Consider the following 25,726-nt stretch of genomic DNA (forward strand, 5'->3'; position numbering starts at 1 on the left):
GTCACTTTGAAAGCTTTTTATTAATCTTAACAAAGAAGAAAAATTAAAATTTAACAAAAAAATAATGAAAACTTGAATTACAATTAAATAATTTCTTGATTCCAGGAAACAACTGATTTTGGATATATCATGGGTCGGGTCGTGTAGCCTGAACCTCCCCTAATTTGAAATTGGGCCAATCCGAACCCTTTAGCCGGTCTAATCAGATCGAACAAGCGCCACTTCGCATCGATTAACACCCGTCTCGTTGTGGCTCAAGTCTGTCCACCACTCCTTTTGCACCTCCTCGCTGCCATGGCCAAGGGACGAAGCGGCGGCTCTGCACGACGCGGAGGAAGCGGCGACGCCGACGAGGACGACGCCGTTGTGGGTTTCGCAAAGCTCCAGGGCGAGGACTTTGAGTACTACATGCAGACCTACTCGATCTTGTTGGGCCGCAGCAGTAAGACGTCGGAGGTGGATGTCGACCTCGCCTCCATGGGCAGCGGCTTGAGCATTTCCCGTTGCCATGCCCGCATTTTCTATGACTTCCCTCGACGCTGCTTCTCCCTAGAGGTCCTGGGGAGGAACGGCTGCATCGTCGAGGGCGTACACCATCAGCCTGGGTCGCCGCCTATCAAGCTCGACTCCCAGGACCTCATACAGATGGGAGAAAAGATGTTCTACTTTCTTCTTCCATCCCAATCCATCGTCGACGAGGCCTTCCCAGGAGACGCTGATGATGCGCATAATGATAAGGGGGGAGGGGAGGAAGAGGGGGAGGAAACAGAGGAGGAGGAGGACGAGGAGGGCGCTGCGTTTGCAGAAACTGGAAAGTTTTGGAAGAGGAAAAGGATCGATTTTGTCGATGAGCATGTTGGGGCTGTTGGTCATGGCAGGGCGGCTGCGCTGGGACATTCAGGTCAGCGACAAAGGTCTCTCTTATTTGGTTGTCTATAAATTAGAAAAGTTCACGCTTATCCCTAGTAGTCTGTTCTGTTCATGAGTGGCCGTGAGCAATAGAAATCGTATATTTGAAGATTATATATTGCAGGAGATTGCTGGAATAAGATGAAATTTCTTTGTTGATTGTCAGCATACCATTATATACAGCTTTACAAGATATGTGGAGACTCAACATAGGAGAGATCATATTGAGTTTGGGGCATAACAATATTTGAAATTATTGATACAGCAATAGCTTGACAGGAGCCTAACATCTATTGTATGGACATAGAATACATGATTAGCTGCATGATAAGTGGAAAAGGTCATAGGAGGAGATTAGTCTTGGGAGGAGATTAGTTATATTGGATGTTTTCGGAGAAGAAACAGATCTACCCCCATGCATCTTAGAACTGTCCAGTAGCCCAAGAATGTGTTTTGGTTAAACCACAACCATCAAGGTCTTGAATAAGCTTCATGCTGAGAAAGAGGTTGGCCACACCAATGTTACAAATGACAAACTCATGATCTAAACAGCGTGATAGAACATCTGTGGCCGTGGAGTAATTGCCAATGATGATTGTGTCAACAAATAAATGAAAATAAAAATTCTAGCAGAAGATTTATATCAGTAAAATAGGGAGGCATTTGTCTTGGATCTTTTAAATGAAAGAAAAGTGTTGGAAGTGTCTAATTGTCCTATTTTCCAGTTAGAGAAGATGACAAGGAAGGCAATGAAGACAATTGCATTGTTGTGATTTTACTTACCAGATTGAAGATCCAATAGAGTTTATGATGGATGTTTTTGGCCACTAGACAAGCCTTAGGCTGCTGGATGAAGCCATCAATATATCATTTGAGTGCCATTTCAAAATAATGAATCAAACTCTGAAATTATAGTTGTGTCATGTAGGGCCTTTGGATGTTTGACTGAAGCATATAGGTACTATTTGATAGGATGAGGCCATTATTGCACTTGTAATGGGATGGTGAGTTAGAGCAGAAGGTAGTTGGCTGCCTTTGAGTACAATTTTGCTAGAGATCATGCCTTTTTGCAGAGGAGTTATACCATTCATCAATACATTGTTTGGTGGAGCAAAACAAGATGCAACTTTGTTTGTTGGAGGTACGGAAGTTTGCTGTGTTCTTGATGATAGGCTTGATGGCATGCTGGAGGATGAAGTCACATAAGATTTCTTATCTAGTGGAAGGAACAAGAACATTGACTTTGTCTGGCCTTAAAATATGAACACCTAAAGGAGTCATAGTAGACACTGCTAATGAGAAGACAACCTCATTAAAAGTAGCATGTCTAGAAATATGAATAATTCTGGTGATATGTGTACAATAATAACCATTATACATATTTTTGAGACCAAGTAAAATGCTAAATCTAAAACAAGGTTAAGTTTATAATTATTCTAAGGAAAAGAAAGGATAACATAACATACATAACTAAATATGCAAAGAAATTTATACTTGAGAATTTGACCATAGGGTGTCGATATTGGTATCAAATACAAAGTATAGGATTATTATTTTAGAGTAATTAATCTTAGAATTTGGGAGGTAGAGAGATTGTTGTGGGAGTGTAATAGAAGACATAAGGAGTATCTTATAAACAAATAATGATTATTCTCAATTTATCCATTCTGTTCAGAGTTTTTTTTAAAAAAAAATTATTTACCAGAGAGAAGATTTAGTTTTATAATTAAATAAATGTGAAACATGTCCTCAAAAATAATGAAAAATTTCATCAAATTCATATTGATTTTTTGTTGAAATATAACTAAGTATATTACCTGAAATCATCTTTAAAACACAATATGATGTATAAGAGACTTGGAATAGGTCTGCTAACAATGATAAATGTTAATTAGATTTAGATGTAAGGAGGAATAACCCTGTCAAGCATCTTACAATAATGCTAGATTGTTCTCCTACAAAATCAATTGTATGGGTAGCTGAAAAGTGATAGGATTCACCCTCAGTTCCTTATGGAGAAAAACTTTTAGTTTTCGACCTCATAAAACATTCATGACTCATGAGGATAAAATTAAAATGAGATATTATATGATATGTAAATTAGAAGGTAAAAGTGGAATTTTCTTTACAGAAGGTAATTGTAGAATAGTTTGAAGGCAAATGCACTAGAGGAAGAGGATACAGCGTGTTTTCAAGGTGAGTTATTTTCCAAGTGTAGAATATTCTACAGCTGTTAATGCAAATTGTGTTAGACCCATGTTAATTAGGTTGTGATCCTCTGGTGTAATATGATGTGAAGAATGGAGATTTCAATACACAATAATTTTAGTAGTGTTGTTTTCATACAGCCTGTGGAAGCTCCTGATTTTGATTAGGAGTAATAGACTTTTGAATTTAATATAGACCGGAAAGAAATACGTGAGATGATTCAAAGCTCTATTTTTGTGAACCAAACCTCCAAGGAGTTTGAGATCTTCAATGAATTAAATTTAACATCTTCCTCAACCTCATCCTCTACCATGGCCATATTCTTGTCTTCCACGTCAAACTACCAAACTGGCATTATTGATTGATAAAGATGTGGTATGGTACCAAAGGTTCCATGCTTTTGATTGTCATCGTATGTTAGGAACTTTACAGTTTATTTTTCTGGAAATTTATATTATCCCCTACTAAGTACTTTTTTCTCTGTTCATACAAATGATTTGATATAACACGAGATTCAGGGATTGAATGGTTGATAAACTAACATATCATATAGTATTTCAGTCTCCCTTGGATCTGGTCAAAAGTTGATGATTAAATCTAGTTATTTTGCATGTTATACATTTCTGTTGCATAACATCTACATCTAGGAACTTGTAACTTATCCAACCAGTGTTTGGCACTGTAATGAATCTAATTACTTTATCTAATTGGATGAAGAAATGGTCAAGACGAGGTCAAGAGCTGACAGAGAAGCAGACAATCAACTACTGCTGCAGTTGGAAGAGAAAGAGGTCATCTCGTCTATAACTACTTTGCTGCCTAGTCTTTGTGGCCCTGGAGAACAGTTCCCCATTGAAAAACTTCATGCGAAGGTGCTTCTTTTTAGTATAAATCCATATTCCTGGAATTTCGGATGTTTAACAGTTGCATATATATTTTCCTTTGATGCAGTTATTCGAAATCTATGGCCATGTATGGCATCGTAGCCGGGTACGAAGATATTTAACATCTGAAGAGTGTCCTAAACGTGAAGCGAAGGGTAGGCCTTGGTTTGGCTTACTGATGCTGCTAAAGAAGTATCCGGAGCACTTTTCAATTCATACAGAGTTTAAAGGAAGAGTTGTATCAGAACTTGTTTCCTTAGTTCATTAGTCTCAGGGTTTTATCTTTCATCTCTATTGGAATCGTCTTATATCCTTCATAAAAACAGAAGGAACTGAAACTAAAGATGGACTTTTATGTTGCCATCTTGATTCCTTTTGCTAAATAGAATGATGATGCAAGATGGCGTCCAAATCCAAAATTTTTTTTTTTTTATATATTTTATTTTCAGATCTCAATCCATGTATTTTTTTTTTTGTGGCTCTTCAGGTAAGTAAGTTTCAAAAGTACTAAATATCCAATATTATTGAATATATTTTTGAATCGATTGAGCTTCTGTAGCAATTGATTCGGTAATATTTTATGACGACGAATAATTTTTTCACCGATTATGTTTTAGTCAATTTGAACATAAGAAATAATGATAATCGACACTACAAATGAGTGGATTCTTCTTTTTCTGAAAATATATTTTTTTAATTTTTTATTAGCTCATTTTAATTGATGGATCTTAGCCATTTTAAAAATTAAAAATTTTATATGTTTAAAATAGGGAGATTCCAAGGGTCTCATTTGTTGGGTCAGTGATTATCAATCGATTGAGAAATTTGTTGATTGCTATATATAATTTCTGAATCATTTGCTACAGAAAGACAGTTTAGGGGAAAATTATTCGATTGCTACACTACTGTCTTAGAAATCGGAAAAATTTACATGCAATCTCTAATTAGAATTAAAATTTTATATGCAACCATCATTGATAAAAATCTTTATTTCTACTCCTTAGTTAAATATAATAAATATTAATTTATCTAATTACTCCTGATATTTTTAAGTATAAAATCATGAGTATAATTCTTCTTAAATTCAGCATATTAAATTAGAATCTAGTATATTTTCTATTAAATTGAGCATGAATCTTTTTTCACCTCAATTGGATGGAAAATATACTACATTTTTTTTAAAATGATGCTCAATCGGATAGAAAATATACTAAATTTTCTTTACATAATATTAAATTTAGGAGAAATTATATTCAGTAAGAAAAAATATGTACTTAATTTGATAGAAAATATACTTGATTCTAGTTTAAAGTGTTGAATTTAATAGGAATTATATTCATTTTAAGATTTTTTGTACCTAAAAAATATGAGGGGTAATTTTGATAGAAAACATACTCGATTATAGTTTAAAGTGTTGAATTTAAGAGTAATTATACTTATTTCTAGATTTTTTTATAGCTAAAAAATATGAGGGGTAATTAAAAAGTTGTGCTCAATTTTATAAAAAATATACTCAATTCTAGTTTAAAGTATTGAATTTAACATGAATTATATTCTTTTTTAGACTTTTTGTACTAAAAAAATATGAGGAGTAATTTTGATAGAAAATATACTCGATTCTAGTTTAAAGTGTCGAATTTAAGAAAAATTATACTTATTTTTAAACTTTTGTACCTAAAAAATTTGAAATGTAATTAGTTAGCAGTATTTGTATGAGAAAATTTAAGCAAATAAAATTTTACACGTAGAGAATGGAAATAAATATTTTTTTCTTGTTAATATGGAGATTATATGTAAAATTAAAATTGTGATCAAAGATTTCTCTATAATTTATTGTTAGAAATATGTTCTAAGGAAATATGGAGGGTAAAATACATAGGGTAATGTTAAATGGTCAAAATCTGGCCAGCTAGAATCAATACATGCAAGTGTACACATGGGTATTTTAGTAATATAATCTGTGTACATTAATTACATGCATGTACATGCATACATTTTAATTGGAGGATAAAAAATTCTAACCAACAAGAATTACCGAAATACATATTGGGTACAGCGGCTATGTAACTCTGATTACATGTTTAGTAAATTTACCGAACTAATTTAGACAATCATTTAGTAGCATAAATAAAATATATTAGAGAGCATTTTGTTAGGGAGTATTTTAATAAAATACATATTAAAAAATTTAATAAACATCGATGGACATTTTGTCTGAACCCCTGGGCCGCTGCTTTCGATCTCACACCGGTTTTGCTCCGTCGGGCGATTCTGCCGCAGCTTGTCACCCGTTCGTCGACAGCTCACTGGCGCCGATGGCTGGAAAGCCACTCGCAACCTCCTCTCCGATGTCCCTTTGCACTATCCAGCGTTCTCTCCTCCTCATTGCCGCTCTAACCTTGATCTGCTTCACCCTTATCTCCCTCAGATCTCTTCGCTCGTCGCCGCAACTCCCCTTGCATAAGGTATCGCGAAAACAGCCAAATGTTGCGTTTTTTCTCTAAATTTCCTGTTTTATTCATTGACTTATTATGATGCTATGAATTTTGGGCGGTGAAGGTCTCTGTGGCTGAATATTCTGATGATCTTCCCAGCCGGGGACTGCTTTATTCCTCGATCTATCACTCTCCTGATGTTTTTTTCAAGGATTACGCAGAGATGGAGAAGAAATTTAAGGTATATATCTACCCGGATGGGGATCCGAATACGTACTTCCAGACGCCGAGGAAGCTAACCGGGAAGTACTCTAGTGAGGGTTATTTCTTCCAGAACATCCGGGAAAGTCGGTTTCGTACGGAGGATCCTGATCAGGCAGACCTGTTCTTCGTGCCCATATCTTGCCATAAGATGAGAGGAAAGGTTAGTGTGGTTGCGCTTTGTGTGTGGTGCTATATCCTTTTATGCTTTACTTTTTTCCTTTTCTTTTTTTAATGGAAATCAAGGTTTGCTATGCGATCAATATAAGGGCCTTTATTTTCTGGTTTGTGAATCTATTTCGGTGACAAAAATGTTGTTCATAAGACAAATAACTGTAACTTCAATTTTACATCATGTGAAGATTTAGTGTACACAGACTCAGTGAATGCAAAACATGAAAAAAAAATCAAATAGTTGCAGAAAGAGTAGATCGTTATGAATTTTCTATTAGATCAATAATGTATCATCTAAGTGTTTTTCCATAATGCATTCTCTAGCTTTAGTTGAAAACTTATAGACTTTCTGAAATTTGGTCTGTCACTTTTGTTTTGCATCTCATTTTTGCTGGCACTATATCTAACAATGGCTTTCCCATTTCATAATATTTGGCTATTTGCATAAATGATCTATTGGTTTGTATATATTGTGTTATCGCTAACTCATTTATGCATTGTAAGTATCTAACAAAGTGAGATATCAGCACTACCTTCCCAACTGGAAGCTACTTTAATTCCCACGATCCGAGTAACTACCAAAATAGTGTTTTGTAAGAGAAACAAGAAAGCTTGATAGAATACAAAAGTGGGTGAATGAATAGCTAATATTGCGGTGGAACTTCAAAGATGCACAGACAGTTAAATCAACAACTTTCCCATTTAATGTGATAGTTTGAATACTTTGAGATGGGTTTCTAAATGTCAGCAGCCCCAAACTTACAGTTATTTTGCATGATCATATGCAACAATGAGTTCATCCCATGTAGGAGCAAAGATGTTGGAGTTTTGGTGGAGAAGTTCATTGAAATCACTTTGTTCGGGTACTTGGACAGCCATTGTTTTTATGTAGATACAGAAGGTCAGTTATGAAGTTCTATCTCAGAATTGGATTTCTGATGTGTATAGTTGAGTAGTTAGGACATGGCTACCCTCAGTTTTGTAATATGGATGGTAGGAATATGAGCCCCATTTGAAAACACGAGTATGATTTGGCATTGCTTAATTGTCTTATTTATTATATTTCTGACTTGCAAGCTGCTTGTTTGTCTTGGAAAAAAGTTATCTTATGCAAATAACATGTAGTTCTCAAGTCTAAACAAACTGTATTTTCACTTGCCCATTGACATTAGAACCTATGGTATAAATAGGTTATAGGAATTTGGCTCAGAGGAGGCCAACTTTAGTTTGATCCTCTCAGCCTCTCAGGTTCCAAGAGATTCTCAATTTATAAATGACTGATATCTTGATCAATATCCTAGGTATCTTAAGATGCTGATTCATGACCTAATTTTAAGGATGTAAAGTTTCAACACTTTGAATTTTGTCAAAAAACAGATCTATTAGGAGGTGGCCAATGAATTGAGTCCATGTGTTGCATGGATATGGCTTTGGGAATCCTTTTGAAATCTGTATTTTTAATCATCAAGAAGATTAGATGAGTGAGTATAGTACAATAGAAGCTTTACAAAATTCTCCACTGTTGTCACTTGTGTAGGGTAGAGTTAGAGAAGTGTCAATCTCCTAGGTGTATATATCCTATGATTGAGCGTATGATTTTGATGGGTGTATATCCACATGATTCTGTGCAAATAGTCTGGCCACTACCGATTCTTGTGCAAAAATGATAGAAAGAAACTACAAGTGAGACCACACATGATTTCACGAGTAGCTTTATGAACTCAAACCAAATACTTGATGCTCCATTTTTGACAGAGTGAAATAGCCTCTCATAATCTCTTTACCTTTTTTTTGTTGTATTGGGGGAATGAAATGTGGGATGTGTTCACCATTAATGAAATCTGTCCATAGATTGTTGTTGTGATCTGCAGTATTGTCATACTCAAATAGTTATCTATAGAAAGATTATCATAGTTCATTTGTTCTCGACTTTCATTTACGCATGACATGTACTGGCATTCCTAGCTTCATTGATGGATTAATCATTAAAGAATAGATCCCAAGGATCAATCATATTTTTGATTGATGTTAGTTCTTTAGGAAGTGTGTTTGCATTTTGACAATGCTTTTTTTCTATTTTCCCTTTTCTTACCAATTAAGATTTGTACTATGATTTGAGTCATATATTTTCCTTTTATATGTAATGCATTTTAAACTTTGCAGGGAATATCTTATGAGAATATGACTATCATAGTTCAAAATTATGTTGAAAGTTTGATCAGTAAATATCCATATTGGAACAGAACCCTGGGTGCTGATCACTTTTTCGTAACATGCCATGATGTCGGTGTGAGAGCATTTGAAGGAATTCCTATGGTTATAAAAAATTCAATCCGTGTTGTCTGTTCACCTAGCTATGACGTTGGGTATATCCCACACAAGGATGTTGCTCTTCCACAAATCCTACAGCCATTTGCTCTCCCATCAGGTGGACATGACATTGAAAACAGGTTAAAGTCTAGCTAGTTTACCTTTCCTGATGACCATTGTAAATCCTAGCACATTCATATTCTTTGTTATTCAATTGGTGACCTGGATGCAATCCAAGTTTTGAGATATATCTAGATACAATTTTTCATAACAATGATGTGATATGTAACTAGGAATATCCATATGACATGAGTTGAGTGTTAATTCACATCATGACATATAGTGGTATCATGTATGAAGATTGCAAAATGTCAGAAAGTTTTTTAGATCTATCATGCAAATCCCTGCATGTGCAATGAATATTTTCAGTAATATATACAGACATTGGCACATGCTTCTTTCTTGGCATATAAAGTAGTATTATGGTATACTCTGGCTATTCATAACTCATATGACCTGATGATTAGGACCTTAATGCTTTTCTTTTGATTATCTTGCATTCACCAAATGCCAGGATAATATAACATAATCTAGTTTGAATCAGAGAAATGAATTAATAACCACCAATAGGTAGTCCTGAAAATGAATTGATCTAATATTTGATAGTACATCATATAACGACTTTATTTTTTAGGAAATGCATGCAGATGACCTGGCTAGAAACTTTTCAATAGATAACACCATTGTGATTATTCTAGATCGATTCCATTAGCTCTCACTGTGATGAGATATTATAGTGTCGCACATGTAAGATGACTAAAGCAACTAGGTAACCCATGAGTTTCTACACACAATTACCAATTCCACATGGACCTTAGGAAAACATCAACATGGAATTTGTACATGGACTTTGTTGTAGGTTTATGCTGATCCAACTAAAGTTTAGTAGTGGTAGATTGATATTCTAAAATGATACATTTTGTTCCTTATCTTTAGGGAGCTAGACTAGACAAGTTGCCCACATCTATAGCTATTTTTGGAAAACCCTATGAAAATTATTTAGGACCCAATTTATGTTCTTATTTGCCTTTCACTTAAAGATTTGTAGATAATCTAACATTGTTAATTGCAGATTAGGAAATTTTCTAAAATGCGTAGTGAGTGAAAATTTAGGTATTTGGATGCTGTATTTTGCTACATGGCGAATTTTCATACAATAATTTATGAAGCCGCTTCTTTAGTTATAGTCCATTCAAAGTTGTGTATGGATCCAAAATTCGTCAACCAAATTCCTTTACCTATCATTTCACATTTATCTGAGTTAATGAGAGGTTTACTAAGCATACTCAAGAGGTTTATGATGGTATATGGAAGAAAATGTGTGTTTGTTAAGTTGATGCATACTGTAAAATCAAGGAGGAGCATAATATAGGGGACTATGTGCATGGTCACATTCACCTTGAACGCCGCTTTCCTGATATCTCCTTCATAAATCTTTATACCTGCTCCATTTTTGATCCTTTAAAACAAAAATTGGTTCTTAATGCATATATTATTGACTTAACTACTAATTTAAATATTAGTCTGATTTTTAATGTGAAGCATTTACTGTCATACTTGGTACATTTGAGCCCTCCTTGTCTATTGATTTACCTACATATCACACCTCCCAATTGTCCTCCATAGTGTTAGTTCCTGCATTTCCATTCACAACCCAACTCACTCCTGAGATCGAGGGTAATATGAATGCTCAGATGGTGCTAGTTTCTCATGGAAATAGCTAAGGTACCTGGTTCATTGGAGAGGACTTCCAGACATTAATAACATCTAGGTTAACTAAGGATAAGCTTCCACACCTTGCTCCTGATTTGTAAAAATGGAGCAATACTCAACTAATTTATCAATAGAGGTGCCCCCCACTTTGCACCTCTTTGAGGCATTGCAGATCTTAATCCCCCAATCAATAGAGTTGAGATCTTGGTGGGGGAGAATGACGTAGTATAACATTTTATTTTAATTCTGTTATTTAAATAAAAGGTTGTTTATAATTATTAGGGGAGCTGTTGAAATGTTTAAGAGAATCAAATCGTATTGTTACAGAGATTATGCCTTATATTTAGTATATAAAAAGGGCTTGGAACCCATGTATTAAAGGAGGCTAGAGGGTATACAAAGAAACCTTGCAAAATTCACAAGTTTATAACTAGTTTTAGGGAGGGTAAGTATTCTAGTTTTCTTATATAAGAATCAGGAAGACGGATAAAATTATGCAAACTATAGGGGTATTAAACTAATGAGTCATACCATGAAACTTTAGAAAAAGTAATAGAAAAAAGATTAAGAAATGAGACCATGGTGATCCAAAATCAATTTGGGTTCATACCTAGAAGGACGATAATAGAAGCTATAAATCTTCTCAGACAACTAATTGAAAAGTATTGGGAGCAAAAGCAAGATCTACACATGGTATTTATTGACTTAAAAAAAAGTTTATGATGGAGATTCAAAAGAAATTATATAGAGAATTCTAAAAAAGAGAACTATTAGCGTAGCATATATTGAACTAATTAAGGATATGTACGAGCATGTAATGACTAGAATGAAGACTTCAAACGGATTAACTGAAGCATTTTCAATAAAGATAGGGTTAAATCAAGGATCAACTCTAAGTCCATATTTTTGTACACTAATCATGAACGAATTCATTGGACACATTTAAGACAGAGTGTCGTGGTGCATGTGGTGCAGCATAGGATATTGTTTTGGTAGATGAGACATGTGAAGGAATAAATGCTAAACTAGAATATTGGTGGGAAACATTAGAAGCGGAAGGTTTTAGGCTTAGTAGAGTAAAGACAAAATATATGGAATTTAAATTTAACAATATTAGACATAATGAGACATTGTTAAGATAAGAGATGACGAGTTGTTTGGAATTGAGAGCTTTAAATATTTAGGATCATTTTTGCAAAACGATGGAAGGAGATGTCTTTTATAGAATATAAGTAAGATGGTTGAAATAGAGGTTAGCGTTGGGTATTTTATGTGGTCGGAAGTTAGACTTGCTATGTTCTATGACGTTGAATGTTGGGCTATGACTCGAGCACATGAGCAGAAGATGCAAGTTGCAGAGATGAGGATGTTAAGGTGTATATGTGGGCATACGAGAACAGACAGAATAAGAAACCAGAGCATTAGAGAGAAAGCCAGAGTTGCATCTATTGAATAAAAACTTCGACAGACACGTTTAAGATGGTACGAATAGGTATTTAGACGACCAATAAATGACCCAGTTAGGCGATATGAAATTATGACAAATACTCACATCAAACGAAGAAGAGGAAGATAAAAAAAGACTTGGTTATTAATGATAAAATAAGATAAAATTTATTTAAATATAGATGATAATATAGTAGGGGATAAAGCCCAATGATCCATATAGCTGACCTTATCTAGTGGGATAAGGTTTAGTTGTTGTTGTTGTTGTTGTATAACTAGGTTTAGTATTTTATGTGCACATATTAAATATATACTTGTTTATTTAATTTGACTTGCTTTAAAATTGTCAATGAATCTCTTTGAATTTAGCCTTAGTTGTTTCTTTGATGACTCTAAGATGCTCTGCAAAAGATTATAGTCATACTCTAACTGCTTGCTTTTCTTGAAACCTAATAAACACCAGGACTATACTAGGATTTTGGGCAGGTCATAGAAACTCAAAGATAAGAGTTATATTAGCCCGTGTATGGGAGAATGATACTGAGCTAGCCATTAGCAACAACCGTATAAACAGAGCTATTGGTGAGTTAGTCTATCAGAAGACATTCTACAGGACTAAGTTCTGTATTTGTCCAGGTGGTTCCCAAGTCAATAGTGCTCGAATAACTGACTCAATTCACTATGGATGTGTTCCAGGTCAGTGACCATTTAACTATGATATGCCCATGTTTATTATTTTAACATATTTCAATAAGCCTCAGGTTGTAACTTTTTTTTTTCCCTTCATAATTGTCAGTTTTCTAATAAAATTTGTTTGTCTAATTTACAGTAATTTTATCCAATTACTATGACCTGCCATTTAATGACATTGTTGACTGGCAAAAGTTCTCTCTTGTGCTTAAGGAGAGTGATGTCTACGGGCTAAAGTCTATCCTGAAGTCTGTGTCACATGAAAAGTTTGTTGATTTACATAACCGCTTAGTTGAGGTATTTTCTAATTCTTCATTTAACTAATGCAGAAAAAAAATACCTGTTGCTACTTAACCACTTTGAGATATAAAATACATTCCTACTCTTCTAAAGACAGTGCAAATTAATTATGAACAAACACTTTGATTTTTGCAATTTTAGTCTGAACCTTGTTTAAGTTTGACAGTTCCAGTTGTCATATTCCTGCAATCAGTAATTGTGGAAAACTAACAGTTGTTACATGGTAATGTTAGTTTTGGAATATAGAATAAATGTACTAATATTACTTCAGTAATCAAGGTTTAGAACCTTCATAGGCATGTTATCCGTTTTCTGGACATTAATGTTTGGTTAACCATCTAGGCCTGTTGTTATATTCAAAGCATTGTTTCGGATTTGGGTCAAATGGCAATTGGAATTAAAAAAGGATCCACTTAGTATTTTCTTGTAGTTCCAGAACCTGGTGCACAATACCACGAAGGTGACTTGTTAATGACATAGTTTTACTTTCGTGTTGTCTAAATGATGCTTGAGCGTCCAATCCCTAAGCATAAGAAATACTGGCTATGGTTAAGAGATAAGTAGAAATTTGTTTTGTCAGAGTAGACTTACATCTAATAACATTTTACATTTGCCAGGCCCAGAAACACTTTGAATGGCATTCACCTCCAATACCTTACGATGCATTTCACATGGTAATGTACGAGCTTTGGCTTAGGCACCATGTCATTAAGTACTGAGACAAGGTTGATTGATGGACTATGCGTTTTATCCAACTTTTGATTGATGGACCATTCATTTGATCCAACTTTTGATGAAACTCTGAACTGGTTCAAGACCCAGGACATCTGCATATAGAGATGCAATATTGTTAAAGTTTGTGAGTAAATTCAACCACAGAAGTATGGAAGGAGAAGAAGCCATGGAATGGGTTTGGAACTTTTTACTAGAGCATCTTTTCCAGTGTGTATCAACCATTTTCATATAGCAAGAAAAGGGTTCGCAAAATGGTAGAGAGTAGGCAGCAATTCGAACAGAGGTTGGTACCTCCCTTCTCATCTCGGTATTGCTTGGCAGTTTTAAAAAATGCACTATAGTTTCTTATTTGCAATTTTGTTTCATTCTGGAGAATTAATCGCACTAAATTGTGGCTTCTTTATGTGTTTTGTTATGCAATTTAGTGTTGTAATCATGAGAGGAGTAGATGTTAACTTGTGCTGTTTCACTTGCTATAGTTTGTAGTCTCTCCTGTGATCCACTGACATTCTCTTTCACAGCTCTGTGATCCTATGGACACAATTCGCGTACAATAATAATATAGAGAGTGTTTTGGATTATCTCATATCAGAAAATATAATTGTTGCAATTAGTTAGGGATAAGAGTTTGTTTATGTACTTCCATGGGAGTTAAAAAAAACTAGTTACAAAGAAAAATTTAAAAATTTATACATAATTTTTTTTATTGATTGATACATTTTTATGTAGTATATCTAATTATCATCATTTTCATCATCATGTTTAATAAATTACCCACAAGCTACTAAATAAATAGGGGAAAAAATAAACATTGTATCAATTTGTATTTTTTTTTTTAATTTATGGCTTCTAATAAATAAAGCAGCGAAGCCCATGCAAGTTGGGCCAAAAGGCCCATAACCCAATAGTGGAACTGCATGGTCACTTCCCCTACGGCATGGGACACTGTACTTTTGCGCGTATTTAAATTATTAAAGATATAAAAATTTAAATAGGTTTAATCATATCTAAGGTTCATATAAAATATTTTTATAAGCCTATAAAAGATATTAATTAAAGAACATAAAAATATAAATGATATCTTTGACATGAGTTGACAAGCACTCATGTGGAGGTGTCGGTTTGAGGGGGCGTGTCACGTTAGGAAAACGAAGGGCGTTGTCCAATTTCGAACTATATCGGCAGGTGGAAAATGCACAGCCACTGAGCTGTGCCAATGTAATTGGTGGGGCCCGCCCCGCTCAATCATTGGTGGGCGGGTACGGCTTCACTGATTGAACACATGTGTTTGGTGTTCTGCCGCCGCGAGATTTTCCAGCCGTCGATTGTGAATCGGACGGCGAGGCGATGCCCCACCTCGATGGATGCTCATGCAGAAGAAAACAACTCCACAGCGATCGTCGACGTGTGGATCAGCTCGAATGCTCATGCATGTTAACGTGCATGTCGATGATAATCGCCAAGGTACAAAAATCCAAGGAATCTTCCTAGAAAAATGATTTATTTTTAATTTTTTTTTAATGATGCATGAAAGGTTATATTAAAAAATTTATATTTATATAGCGATGGTTGAAGAGATCGAATAGTCAAGTGAATGATTGATGATCATTTCACAAAAAAGATGGATGAAAGAGGAGACAAAAGGTAATAGGAAATGAAAGTGTCTCCATTGCTAATGTAGATCAGTTGGAGAATTATAAATTGTGATTGTTGATTTGTTGTACCTTTAATCTATCAAACATTCCTTTGTACTAAGTGCTTCTATCTACATTTTGTGATTTTTATAGGCCTCTAATAACTACATATAGATCACAATGTATGAAAATTTGATTAATCCCTATTGTAATAGTAAATATATAATTTTGGAAATCAAGAGATGATGACGCTAGGCGCTAGCTATCGTTCGACCACCTAGAGTCGTTCGAATCACGAGATAGTAAACATCATGCAGTGTTTCTAAGTACGCACGAGAAATCAAAGTCTTTGGACTATGGTGCTAATTGTTTGACATATTTAACATGCAGTTAACGATGGCATTTATTTCTCAGACAAATGACTAATTAATTAATTGCGTTTCTTGTTTGTATTTCATAGTGTTCGTGTTTGATGGTCTTTTTCCACAGCTAGAGGGCCCTTTTCCACTCAACTTTATGTTTGTATCATAGCTAAGATGACCTAAAGGGACTACTTAATGGCCCTCCTCCACTCAAAGTGTGAAATTGAGATAAAATCCCATGGGACCCTAGATTGAACCTATATGATTGAATAATTAGTAATAAATATAAAATTATTAATCATATTATGATATTATTAATTGATAGTTAGAAGGGAAGTTTTGACGTAATAATAAAGTTATTGTCATGTCATCTATGGTCACGTATTCGAGTTACGGAAACAGTCTTTTACAATGTTGATTAAGACTTCGTATAATAACTCTTCTCGGATCAAGATCCTCATTGACGGAAGATTCATGCACTGCTCTGTTATTAATTGATCAGTTAATAAACATGCTAATAATAATAATAATACTTTCTTGATGTCATTAATTGATAGTTTATTTTTGAAAAATTATGACAAATGATAAAATCATCTCTAAATGAACATCAATTAATCATGATATATTTTTTTTTATCACAAATATTGTCAACACCTTTATGGTTAGAGAGAAGCTTCACCTGCAGTGCACAGTTATTCCTTGGCCATTTAAAGAGCACCAAGGAACTAAGTACAGATACACGCAGCAAACATACAACAAAGTTGACACACCACCAAAACGTACACAGGGACGGCTCTCTCTCTCTATAGATATATATATATATATATATATATCCACATTCAAGGAATCATCATAAAAATTTAAACTAAAAGAAATGAAGAAGACCACAAAACATGCACAATCGAAAGATCTTTTCTAGAATGCCTGGAGCTGGCCACCAACCTAACTGGACCTGACCAGATGATCAATCAATGGAAGTGTCCTCCATGAATGAACATCAGGCAATTAGTCAGCCGATGACATCGCTTCAGCCGCCGGCCAGGGAGGCAGACTTAACGGTGCATATGTCTCCACTTCATGCCTTGGCTGATCACAATTGCCTGGCTACATGCCAAGAACCAACCAGCGTGGCTTTGTGGTATCCCAGAGCTTTGAGCCTTCAAGCTGAGACACATCATGTGTGTGTGGTGGCATAAGCTAGCTGCTAGTAAAGCTCTTGGCAGGGGGCCACAGCATTATGACGAACACAGAAAGTGATTAGTTAATTATACGCTGAAACAATGTTTGGATAAGGAAGCACACAATTCATGCATGGGCCATGCAAGTGTTTTTTTTTTTTTTTTTTTTTTTCCATCATTGTAAATCAGAAAGCACTCATGCGATTCATCAGTCCAGGTAAAAGTTTACCCAGGCTGTAGCTCGGGGACCCAACCCGGGGGACTCACAACAAATTATATTAATTTTGGTTGTTTATTATATGGATTTTGAAATTTTCAATTTAAACAAAGGATTTTTAGCCCGGGGACATTCGGGAGGTCAAATTCATGCTCCGTCATTGCTTGTCGTTGCACCATTGTATCGAGACTAAGATAGAGGGTTGTGTGTGGCTTCTTGGAAGGTCATGAACATGGACGTGGACGTGCACCTTTGGGCACTGCATTATTGCATGCACTCCATTTTGATTTATGTTTGTGTTGGCTTGGGACTGGCTGACGGAGGTACTGGGATATGCGAATCGCTACTTGCCATCATTTTGATCTGTCTTATTGAATATATGTGAATGGAAAAGAGGTAGAAGAAATATGAAACTCCATTGTAAATAGGACTTTAGTCTCATATTAGAAGTTGTAAGACATATTAGTCGGTTTATATTGATTCACATGCATTGATGATGTGAACAAATGCATAGGGAGAGACTCTCTCTCATGTATAGGTGTACTGACTCATGTACGAGCACAACCTGGGCGCGCCAAATGCCGAATCGGTCGGGGCAAAATTTATTCAAGTGGAACAACCAATATTTTGTCACATAATTTTTGTTGTTGTTTATTTAAGTGTGTAATAGATGCATTAAATTAAAGATTAATGTAGAATGTAAATGGTCGAGTGACACATGGACATTTCACTACTCAGCGAATAATGATCATTAATCGATTATTAATATTGCCCATTGATCTGAGCTCCTACATAAGGAGACTACGATCACACGTAAAAGTAAGATAAGCAGAAGCTCTATACCTCTGTTTCCCTCCTCCTTTGTCGTGCATCTCTTACTCGGCGGATTATTCGTAGCAGCAGTCGGGTACCTCTAGTTCGCCGTGAATACTAGTGCTTAGTACACATCATAGTTAACTATTGTATTCTGGGAAATAGACGATCCGATAAAACCTCGAAACACAACCGGAGGTGGGGCAAATCTGTTTTAAGGAAACTACGTCCATCATAGGCCTTGACCTCTTTGTCCACTCGACTGCACGCTTGCTCGACCGCTCATTCGCTCAGGACCTTCGTCCGCTCGGTCGTACGCTCGCTCGACCACTCACTCGTTCGGCCTCTTCGTTTGCTCAGCTATACGCCCGTCCGACCGCATGCTCACTCGGTAGTTCACTCGCTCGGCCACTCACTTTCTCAGCCTCTTCATTCGTGGATGCACGCTCGTCCGGCGGCACACTCGCTCGGCCTCTTCATTTGCTTGGCTGCTCACTCGGTCGGTCTCTCTACCCGCTCGACTGATCTACTTGCTTGCTCAACTGCACTACCCGGTCGACGGTTCTGCTGGACGACCACTTAGCTTGATCGATCTATTTTATTGCTCTGCTTGCTCGATCGCACTGTCCGATCAGCCACTTCGCCCATTTGGTCGTGTCTACCACTCGACCGATCTACCAGCTCTGCCACGTGTCGGCTCTGCCTCACGACCCGCTCAATCGATTTGCCCACTCTATTAATTTCGATCTGTGTTTAGCACTTGGTAGAAAATTAACTCTCATTAATAATCTAAGATTATCAGATCCGATCATCTTAACATATAAAGAATTTAATACATTATAATGTAAATTCTTATTATATTTTCCTACCTGTCTATCAAATGAGTAGAGGTGAGACAAAGGAAATATAATTGTTCAAGTTAATTTATTTATTTAGTTTGTTTATTAAAAATCTTATCGAATTCTAAAGACTTGTTCATGAACATGTATTATTTATGATATCGTTCAAACTTTTAATATAAAGCTAATTTTTTTAATCTATTTATGGAATTTATATTATTATTTTTTATTTTTAATATATTATAAATAGTAAATTTTAAAAGAACATTAAAAAATATTCACAAATATTTAATTGCATTTTGTTCATTGATGATGTGCGCGGTAAAACAATATTGGAGTTTTATTGTCATTCTCATTTTTTTTTAGTAATCTAGATATCAATTCTTTAACTAATTTTAGAGGCGATTAATCTGATTCCATAAAATTTTTCCACTAACCACTAGAATAAATTTGAAGGTGCAAATGCCGTGTCGATTTGCAACCAACATCCTAGCTAGAATTGTCTTACCATCGGAGAAAATTAATCCACAGTGTGAAAGCTCCTCACCGTTCTCAGTTCTCACACTTGTGTGCATATTAGAGAGTCATGCATCTTTCCCTTTTATTATCTTTTTATTTAGAGGTAGGAATGAAAGTGAAAAACTACTAGATTCTTGCAAAAGTCTTATAGATATATGCAAATATCTTATAATTAACCTAAAGTCTAGTGCAAAACACATCATGCCTTCGTTGGTTGCCACTATAACAAATATTCATTGAATCGTTTATGGTGAGATGTCAATTTTATTGTAGGTCACCGAAGAAGATGATGCAAACATCTCTCATGTGATGCTAGAGATATCCCCCATTGAATCCCTTCTTTGCTTTTGGTAGGAAGACATACTTTTATCGAATGAAGTCTTAAAGCACATCTTCAACCAAAATGAACAAAAAAGGGAGGGGTGGAGGATGACTTTGATTAAGACATTTAATCATTGAATATATTTTTGAAGTTTTGTTAAGAATAATGGAAGATTTAGAATAGCTTAGAACTTAATTAATTATTCTAATTAATTGAGAGAGATAGACTAACTAGCTAGTGAATAAAAAATAATATCCAAAAATAAACTATTCTAGTAATGGAGAAAACCATGTGCACATCGTTAGTTTACTCCACATTGATTTGCAAGAGGATGAGAGCACAAGCTCACATACTATAGCTTATTCCATGAACCTAATAATATAAATGCTAAATCGAGTATGCCTTAGGCAACAAAAGTAAACCGAGTCAAAACTAATTGGGTTGACAACTAGTCCAATTGGGGCAATTAATGGCTCGGACATGTGCTAGAAGCCCATTGTTTGGGCGAGCCCAAATAGAGGTAGACATGCTAAATTTGAGGTTGCACTCTCGATATATTTCTTTTTAATCCTTTAGATCACCCCCCATCTTTGCAACAACATGTGATCCCTAGTGTATCATGACACTCAAGAGTCCCTTAGTTATTATCTTCTCATTTTCATGATGATAACATCTTCAAGATCATGGCACTTGAGAAAATCATGCCTAGAAGTCCCTAACTAGCAATCCAACCGTCATCTTTGTGGACTATGCTCGAGAATTTCCACGCAATGATGCCTTTGTCTTTGTGAGTATAAGATCATCTCTTCGTGAATTTTTTAGAGTTGGATAATCCTCATCAACACGTAACAAAAGTCTACAATCTAAAGTATGTGAGTTTTAAATTGGCTATTATAATGCACTCGACATTAAAATCAAACTAATTGTACATCCCTCTAGCAATATTCATTAATGGAGGCACTAAATGAAAATTTTAAAATAATATCATTAATATCAACTTATTTTATGGAAAAACACTAAAGAAAATAATAAAAACAATCCATCAATTTTGACCGTTGATCACGCTTAACCTATAAAAGACATGGGGGGAACATCGCCGACAGCTGTCGATCCACGACATCAGCGAATGACGATGAAGAATCCAGATGTGCTTTTCTTAAATCCACGTCATTAATTAGACTGGTCCGGCGGAGCATCATACCGGAATGGAAGATTTATATTTAAATGAATTTATAAATACGAGTTTTTGGGCTTCGCTGGGTCTTTCGGTTTCACTGCCTCTCGCCGCAGGGAGTCGATGGGGGCGGAAGGCACCGACGCACCGGCAGGAGGCGCGGTTCGAGATCCGTGATCCAGCGGTCGCGTCTGCGCACTCGGATCGAGAGCGGGCGGCGGCGATGGCGAACTCTGAGGCGGCGGAGGCGCTGACTGGGTTCGTGTCGGCGGCGAGGGCGGAGGAGTTGAAGAAAGAGCTGCGGCGGAAGGTGAGGGAGATTTCGGAGTCGGAGGATTGCGGCGTGGGGACTTATGAGGATGCGGCCAGGGCGCTCGCGGCACTCAGGGAACTAAGGTCCGGCGGGAGCGTGAGTCCGAAGGAGGCCCTAGCGAGCCAGAGGAAGGCGGAGGAAGAGTTCGAGTCGGCGGCCGTCCCCAAGCATTTCTTGTGCCCGATCTCCTCGGAGCTGATGAGAGATCCCGTCATCCTGGCCTCCGGACAGGTACCGGCGGCTCTGCAGTCTCGATTTACCGAATTAATTGATTCTGGTTCCGCTGCTAACGAAATGCTTCTTGCTCGCCTCTTTCATACCTGTGTAATCGCCTTGTTCCTATTTCCCTTTCCTCTTCTTTCGCTAGCCGTGCTTTACCTGGATTTTAGGGTTGCGTTGCCGACTTACAGCTTATTTAGGGCGACGAATACCTTAAGATGTTCTGGTAGATGACTCATCCTACTTCCTCCTCCCTGATTTGCCTGTTTTCTTAGTCAATATTCCTCTAATGGAATTTCCGTGTGAAGTTTTGACAATCGACAAGCTGTTGCGATCAAGAACGTGTGTATAAAACGTAGGGTCCTGCTCATTTGCTAGCTCTAACAAGTTTGGTATTTGCCTAAGTTTCTTTAATCAAAGAAAAGTACAAAAAAAGAAAGAAAGAAAGATTGAAAACTTGCCAGTGAAGTCTCATCTCTTACCTTCCATGTCAAGACTGTCAAAATTTCAGACTTTAGGTAATTCTGCACCTACCCTGTCTTTTACTTTCATCCAAAGGACGATTCCTCTAATCCTTTACTGAAACATTTACCGAAACTTGGTAGACTGTTTGCAATATTTGTTTAGAATGGATTGAATTATAATAGTAAACCTTGGCTCTTTCTTGCAATTGAAATTTGTTGGGGTGTATGATGAGAATGGTTTGGTGTTCATTGTTTAAAATAGTGCTGCAAATGTTGTGCTTCCGTGCAATCAACATATGCTGCTTCTCTTTTGCACAGGTTGGATTCTTAGTGGTGCCTCTATTTGTATTGCTCATGGTTCTTGCCTTTTGCAGACCTATGACAGGCTTTTCATCCAGGAATGGTTCAGTTCTGGGAACAGGACATGCCCACAAACTCAGCAAGTCCTCTCGGACATCACCCTCACCCCTAATCACCTTGTCCGCAGCATGATCTCCCAATGGTGTATGGAACATGGCATCACTCTCTCTCTACTAGATCATGAGCAAGAAGGAGGGTTGATCACTAGGAAGGAGCGGAATGCGCTGCGTGGGATCCTCGATAAGATATCGTTGTCCTCTATTCCTGAACAAAAACAAGCAGTTAGGGAGCTCCGTCTGCTCACCAAGCGAAATGGATCGTTTCGAGCATTGGTAGGGGAGAGCCCAAATGCAATACCACAGTTGTTGTCTGTTCTATCTGTGCCGGGATTGAATTGCGACCTGGAGGTGCAGGAGGATACTGTGACCACAATACTTAACCTTTCAATCCATGAAAGCAATAAGAAGATCGTTGGTGACGACCCCCAAGCCATTGTTTTGCTTATTGATGCATTGAAGACTGGAAGTATGGAGACCCGTAGTAATTCAGCTGCGGCACTGTTTAGTTTATCCGCCCTTGAGTCCAACAAGGCCAAGATAGGGGAAATGGGTGCGATGAAACCGCTGGTTGAACTGCTAGAACAAGGCAGTCCCAGTGCCAAGAAGGATGCTGGGTCTGCAATCTTCAACCTCTGCATGCTTCACGAGAACCGGGCCAGGGCACTGATGGAAGGGGTGGTTCGTGTGCTCCTGAAGTCCATAGCGGACCAGTCACTCGTCGACGAGTCACTGGCAATCCTCGCATTGTTATCAAGAGACCAAGAGGCAGTCGAGGGGATCACCGAGTCTGGCGGCGTGGCCTCCATGCTGAGCATAGTAAGGGACGGCGTTTGCCTCCGGAACAAACAGAACAACAAAGAGAACGCAGCGGTCGTTCTGTTTGCAATTTGCATGCATGACCGGACGAAGCTTGGGGAGATCGCAGAGGAGGAGAAGTCGACTGGGAGCATCTCTCGTCTGGTTGAGAACGGCACCCCCAGGGCACGCAGGAAGGCTGCTGGAATGCTGGATAAATGGAAGAGGACCATGCGTAGCACGCATTACTCATGTTGAGAAATCACCAGGAGCAAGAAAGATGCACATATGTAAATAATACCCCTCTCCGGTCTTTTTGGTTGCTCTTCGGTACAAAAGATGTGGTAAATTTTTATTTGCTCCAATAAATGTTTGCCTTTTCAACACATTTTTTTTCGTCTGCCGAGAGAATCAAGATTCGTCTGTTGCTATGTGCAAACATTGTGGAAATTCTTTTCATTTTATTATTACTCTTATTAATTAGTATTCATTTATAATGTGGATAGGGAAAAAAAGAAAGGAGAGCGGCGATTGCGGTGGCGGTGGCGGCGGCGGTGAACTGCACTCACCGGCTACGCTTCATTGGCAGCACCGCCGCGCACTGATTGCGGACCTCCGATTCACGCGTTTTGCACTTCCTTTCTGTTCTGTCATATCACGGTCCTACTCAACCATTCATTTCATTCCATGGCACCATTCCTTGCCTGATCAATCATGATGCCAGCCAGCTTCGACAGCCCACTAACTTGGATGACTTCGTGTATTACTTTTTCATGTTTCCTCCGGAGTAAATTCTTGATTGTCCCTTCTTTAGAAAGCCATAGAATCTGTCGTCCAAACTCGACCATTTAAAGCTGCCATGTACATTGCTCAAACTCACCCTAGCCGATAGCCATAATGCGGCCAAAAAGGGTATGGCACAGAACAGGTGGTGGCTGTCTTGCATGATGCCCTTGGGTGCAGTAAGTCAGAGAGATCTCTCTTTTCTTTTGTAGTTGCCGGTGAGTCACGCACCGCACGGCACGGGACGGGTGTAGTAGCACTTTTGGTGGTGAAAAGCTCTTTGTAATTCTGATAACACCTCTAAACCTACTCGTAGAAATTAAGAATTTCTGTTTGTTGTAGCGATTGACTGTTGTATTTGGACTGTGACTTTGCATTTGTTGCCATGAGAATGCTGTCTTCCCTTCCAAAGTAAGTCGTGTTGGATGCGAGGATCGAACAACTAATCAGTTCGGTTTGATCAAGTGGGTCAGATGGGTTGAATTGGGATGAGTAAGCTGACTGTGTGTTGGCTTAGACCATCTGATCAAGATGAATAAGTCGGTTGGGTTGGACGGTTTGACTATGCTAAATTGGCTAAGCCTTGCATAGTCTAGCAAAGTAGACAATTAAGCAAAGTTGAGTAGGTAGCTTATGTCGAGCGAGATGGGCGAGCAGATTGGATCAAGCGTTTGGCAACTTGAATGGGATGAGCAAGCCAAACATTCTTGCCAGTCCGAATGAGTAAGTCAGAGCAAATTGGGCAAGTCAAGTCAGTTTGAGCAATCTGAGCAGGCAAGTCATTTAGTCAATTTAAATCTGAGTTACGCCAACACAGACACAAAAATGCAAGCCCATGAGCGTCTCTCAACCAATGTACCCCTTTGGTGTTGTCTCGTGTTCCTTTCATTCAATTGGCAAGTAATCTTCCATCCTCTTCTATTTTAGAGTTCATGGCACTCGCCTTCTCCTTTAGGGCTGGTTTACTAATGGATGGTAGAGGAGATGGATTTTTAATATTTTTATCCTTCATGTAATTTACATAAGAAGGGAAGCATTGACACAACGGTAAAACAATCTGCCATTGTAATTTAGAGATCATGAGTGGGATCGTTTAGGCAAATTGGACAATCTAGTTGGATCAAGTGAGTAAAACAGTTTAGGTAGGCTGAGCAAGCTACATAATCTGATGGATCAAATAGGTTAGATAATCGAGAGAAATTGAGTGGATCTTGCAATACTAACAGGACGAGTTGGTCAAGCAGACCGATCAATCTTAGTGAGCTAATTGGGCTGATTTGACAGTCAAGTAGGCTGAGTGGGTTACACAATCCCTGAATCCGGTCAAGTTGGGTGGTCTAGATGGGTTTAGGAGGGCTAATTCTGCTAGTTGAGTTGAGTGGTTCAGGATGGACAAGTGAGTCATATGGGTAAGACAAGTCGAGTGGGCACACCAATTTAGTCATGTCAAACTCATAGGAAAATTAAGTTCCCTACTCCACTCTTTTTTTTTGAAAAAAAAAACTTTTTCTCCATTTGAACTTTCTTTTCGCTCTCTCTTCTATCCCTTC

General features: G+C 37.3%; 3 protein-coding genes across 5 annotated transcripts; all 3 read left to right on the top strand.

Moving 5' to 3' along the window:
- Positions 1-253: 253 nt before the first annotated feature.
- LOC122023541 (FHA domain-containing protein FHA2-like) lies at positions 254-4,289 on the top strand. Its single transcript, XM_042581684.1, has 3 exons — positions 254-901; positions 3,835-3,989; positions 4,069-4,289. Exons 1-3 carry the CDS (start codon positions 295-297, stop codon positions 4,267-4,269), a joined length of 963 nt encoding a protein of 320 aa, XP_042437618.1. The 5' UTR covers positions 254-294; the 3' UTR covers positions 4,270-4,289.
- A 1,925-nt stretch (positions 4,290-6,214) lies between these two features.
- On the top strand, positions 6,215-14,711 carry LOC122023540 (probable glycosyltransferase At5g03795). The gene is made up of 6 exons (XM_042581683.1): positions 6,215-6,466; positions 6,561-6,860; positions 9,035-9,321; positions 12,864-13,096; positions 13,230-13,387; positions 14,008-14,711. Exons 1-6 carry the CDS (start codon positions 6,317-6,319, stop codon positions 14,107-14,109), a joined length of 1,230 nt encoding a protein of 409 aa, XP_042437617.1. The 5' UTR covers positions 6,215-6,316; the 3' UTR covers positions 14,110-14,711.
- Positions 14,712-21,220: 6,509 nt separating this feature from the next.
- LOC122024000 (U-box domain-containing protein 9-like) lies at positions 21,221-24,517 on the top strand. Of its 3 annotated transcripts, none has more exons than XR_006123284.1 (3): positions 21,221-21,727; positions 22,554-23,737; positions 23,900-24,517. XR_006123284.1 is itself a non-coding variant. In XM_042582481.1 (3 exons), exons 1-2 carry the CDS (start codon positions 21,407-21,409, stop codon positions 23,649-23,651), a joined length of 1,419 nt encoding a protein of 472 aa, XP_042438415.1. In that variant the 5' UTR covers positions 21,221-21,406; the 3' UTR covers positions 23,652-23,683; positions 23,900-24,517. The 3 variants fall into 3 exon arrangements, 2 of the variants coding, with proteins under 2 accessions (XP_042438415.1, XP_042438414.1); XM_042582481.1 differs by having other exon boundaries at positions 22,554-23,683; XM_042582480.1 differs by lacking the exon at positions 23,900-24,517 and having other exon boundaries at positions 22,554-23,738.
- Positions 24,518-25,726: the final 1,209 nt, after the last annotated feature.

The sequence above is a fragment of the Zingiber officinale genome, chromosome 9B, assembly GCF_018446385.1.
Source record: "Zingiber officinale cultivar Zhangliang chromosome 9B, Zo_v1.1, whole genome shotgun sequence".
In the NCBI taxonomy this organism is placed as follows: Eukaryota; Viridiplantae; Streptophyta; class Magnoliopsida; order Zingiberales; family Zingiberaceae; genus Zingiber; species Zingiber officinale.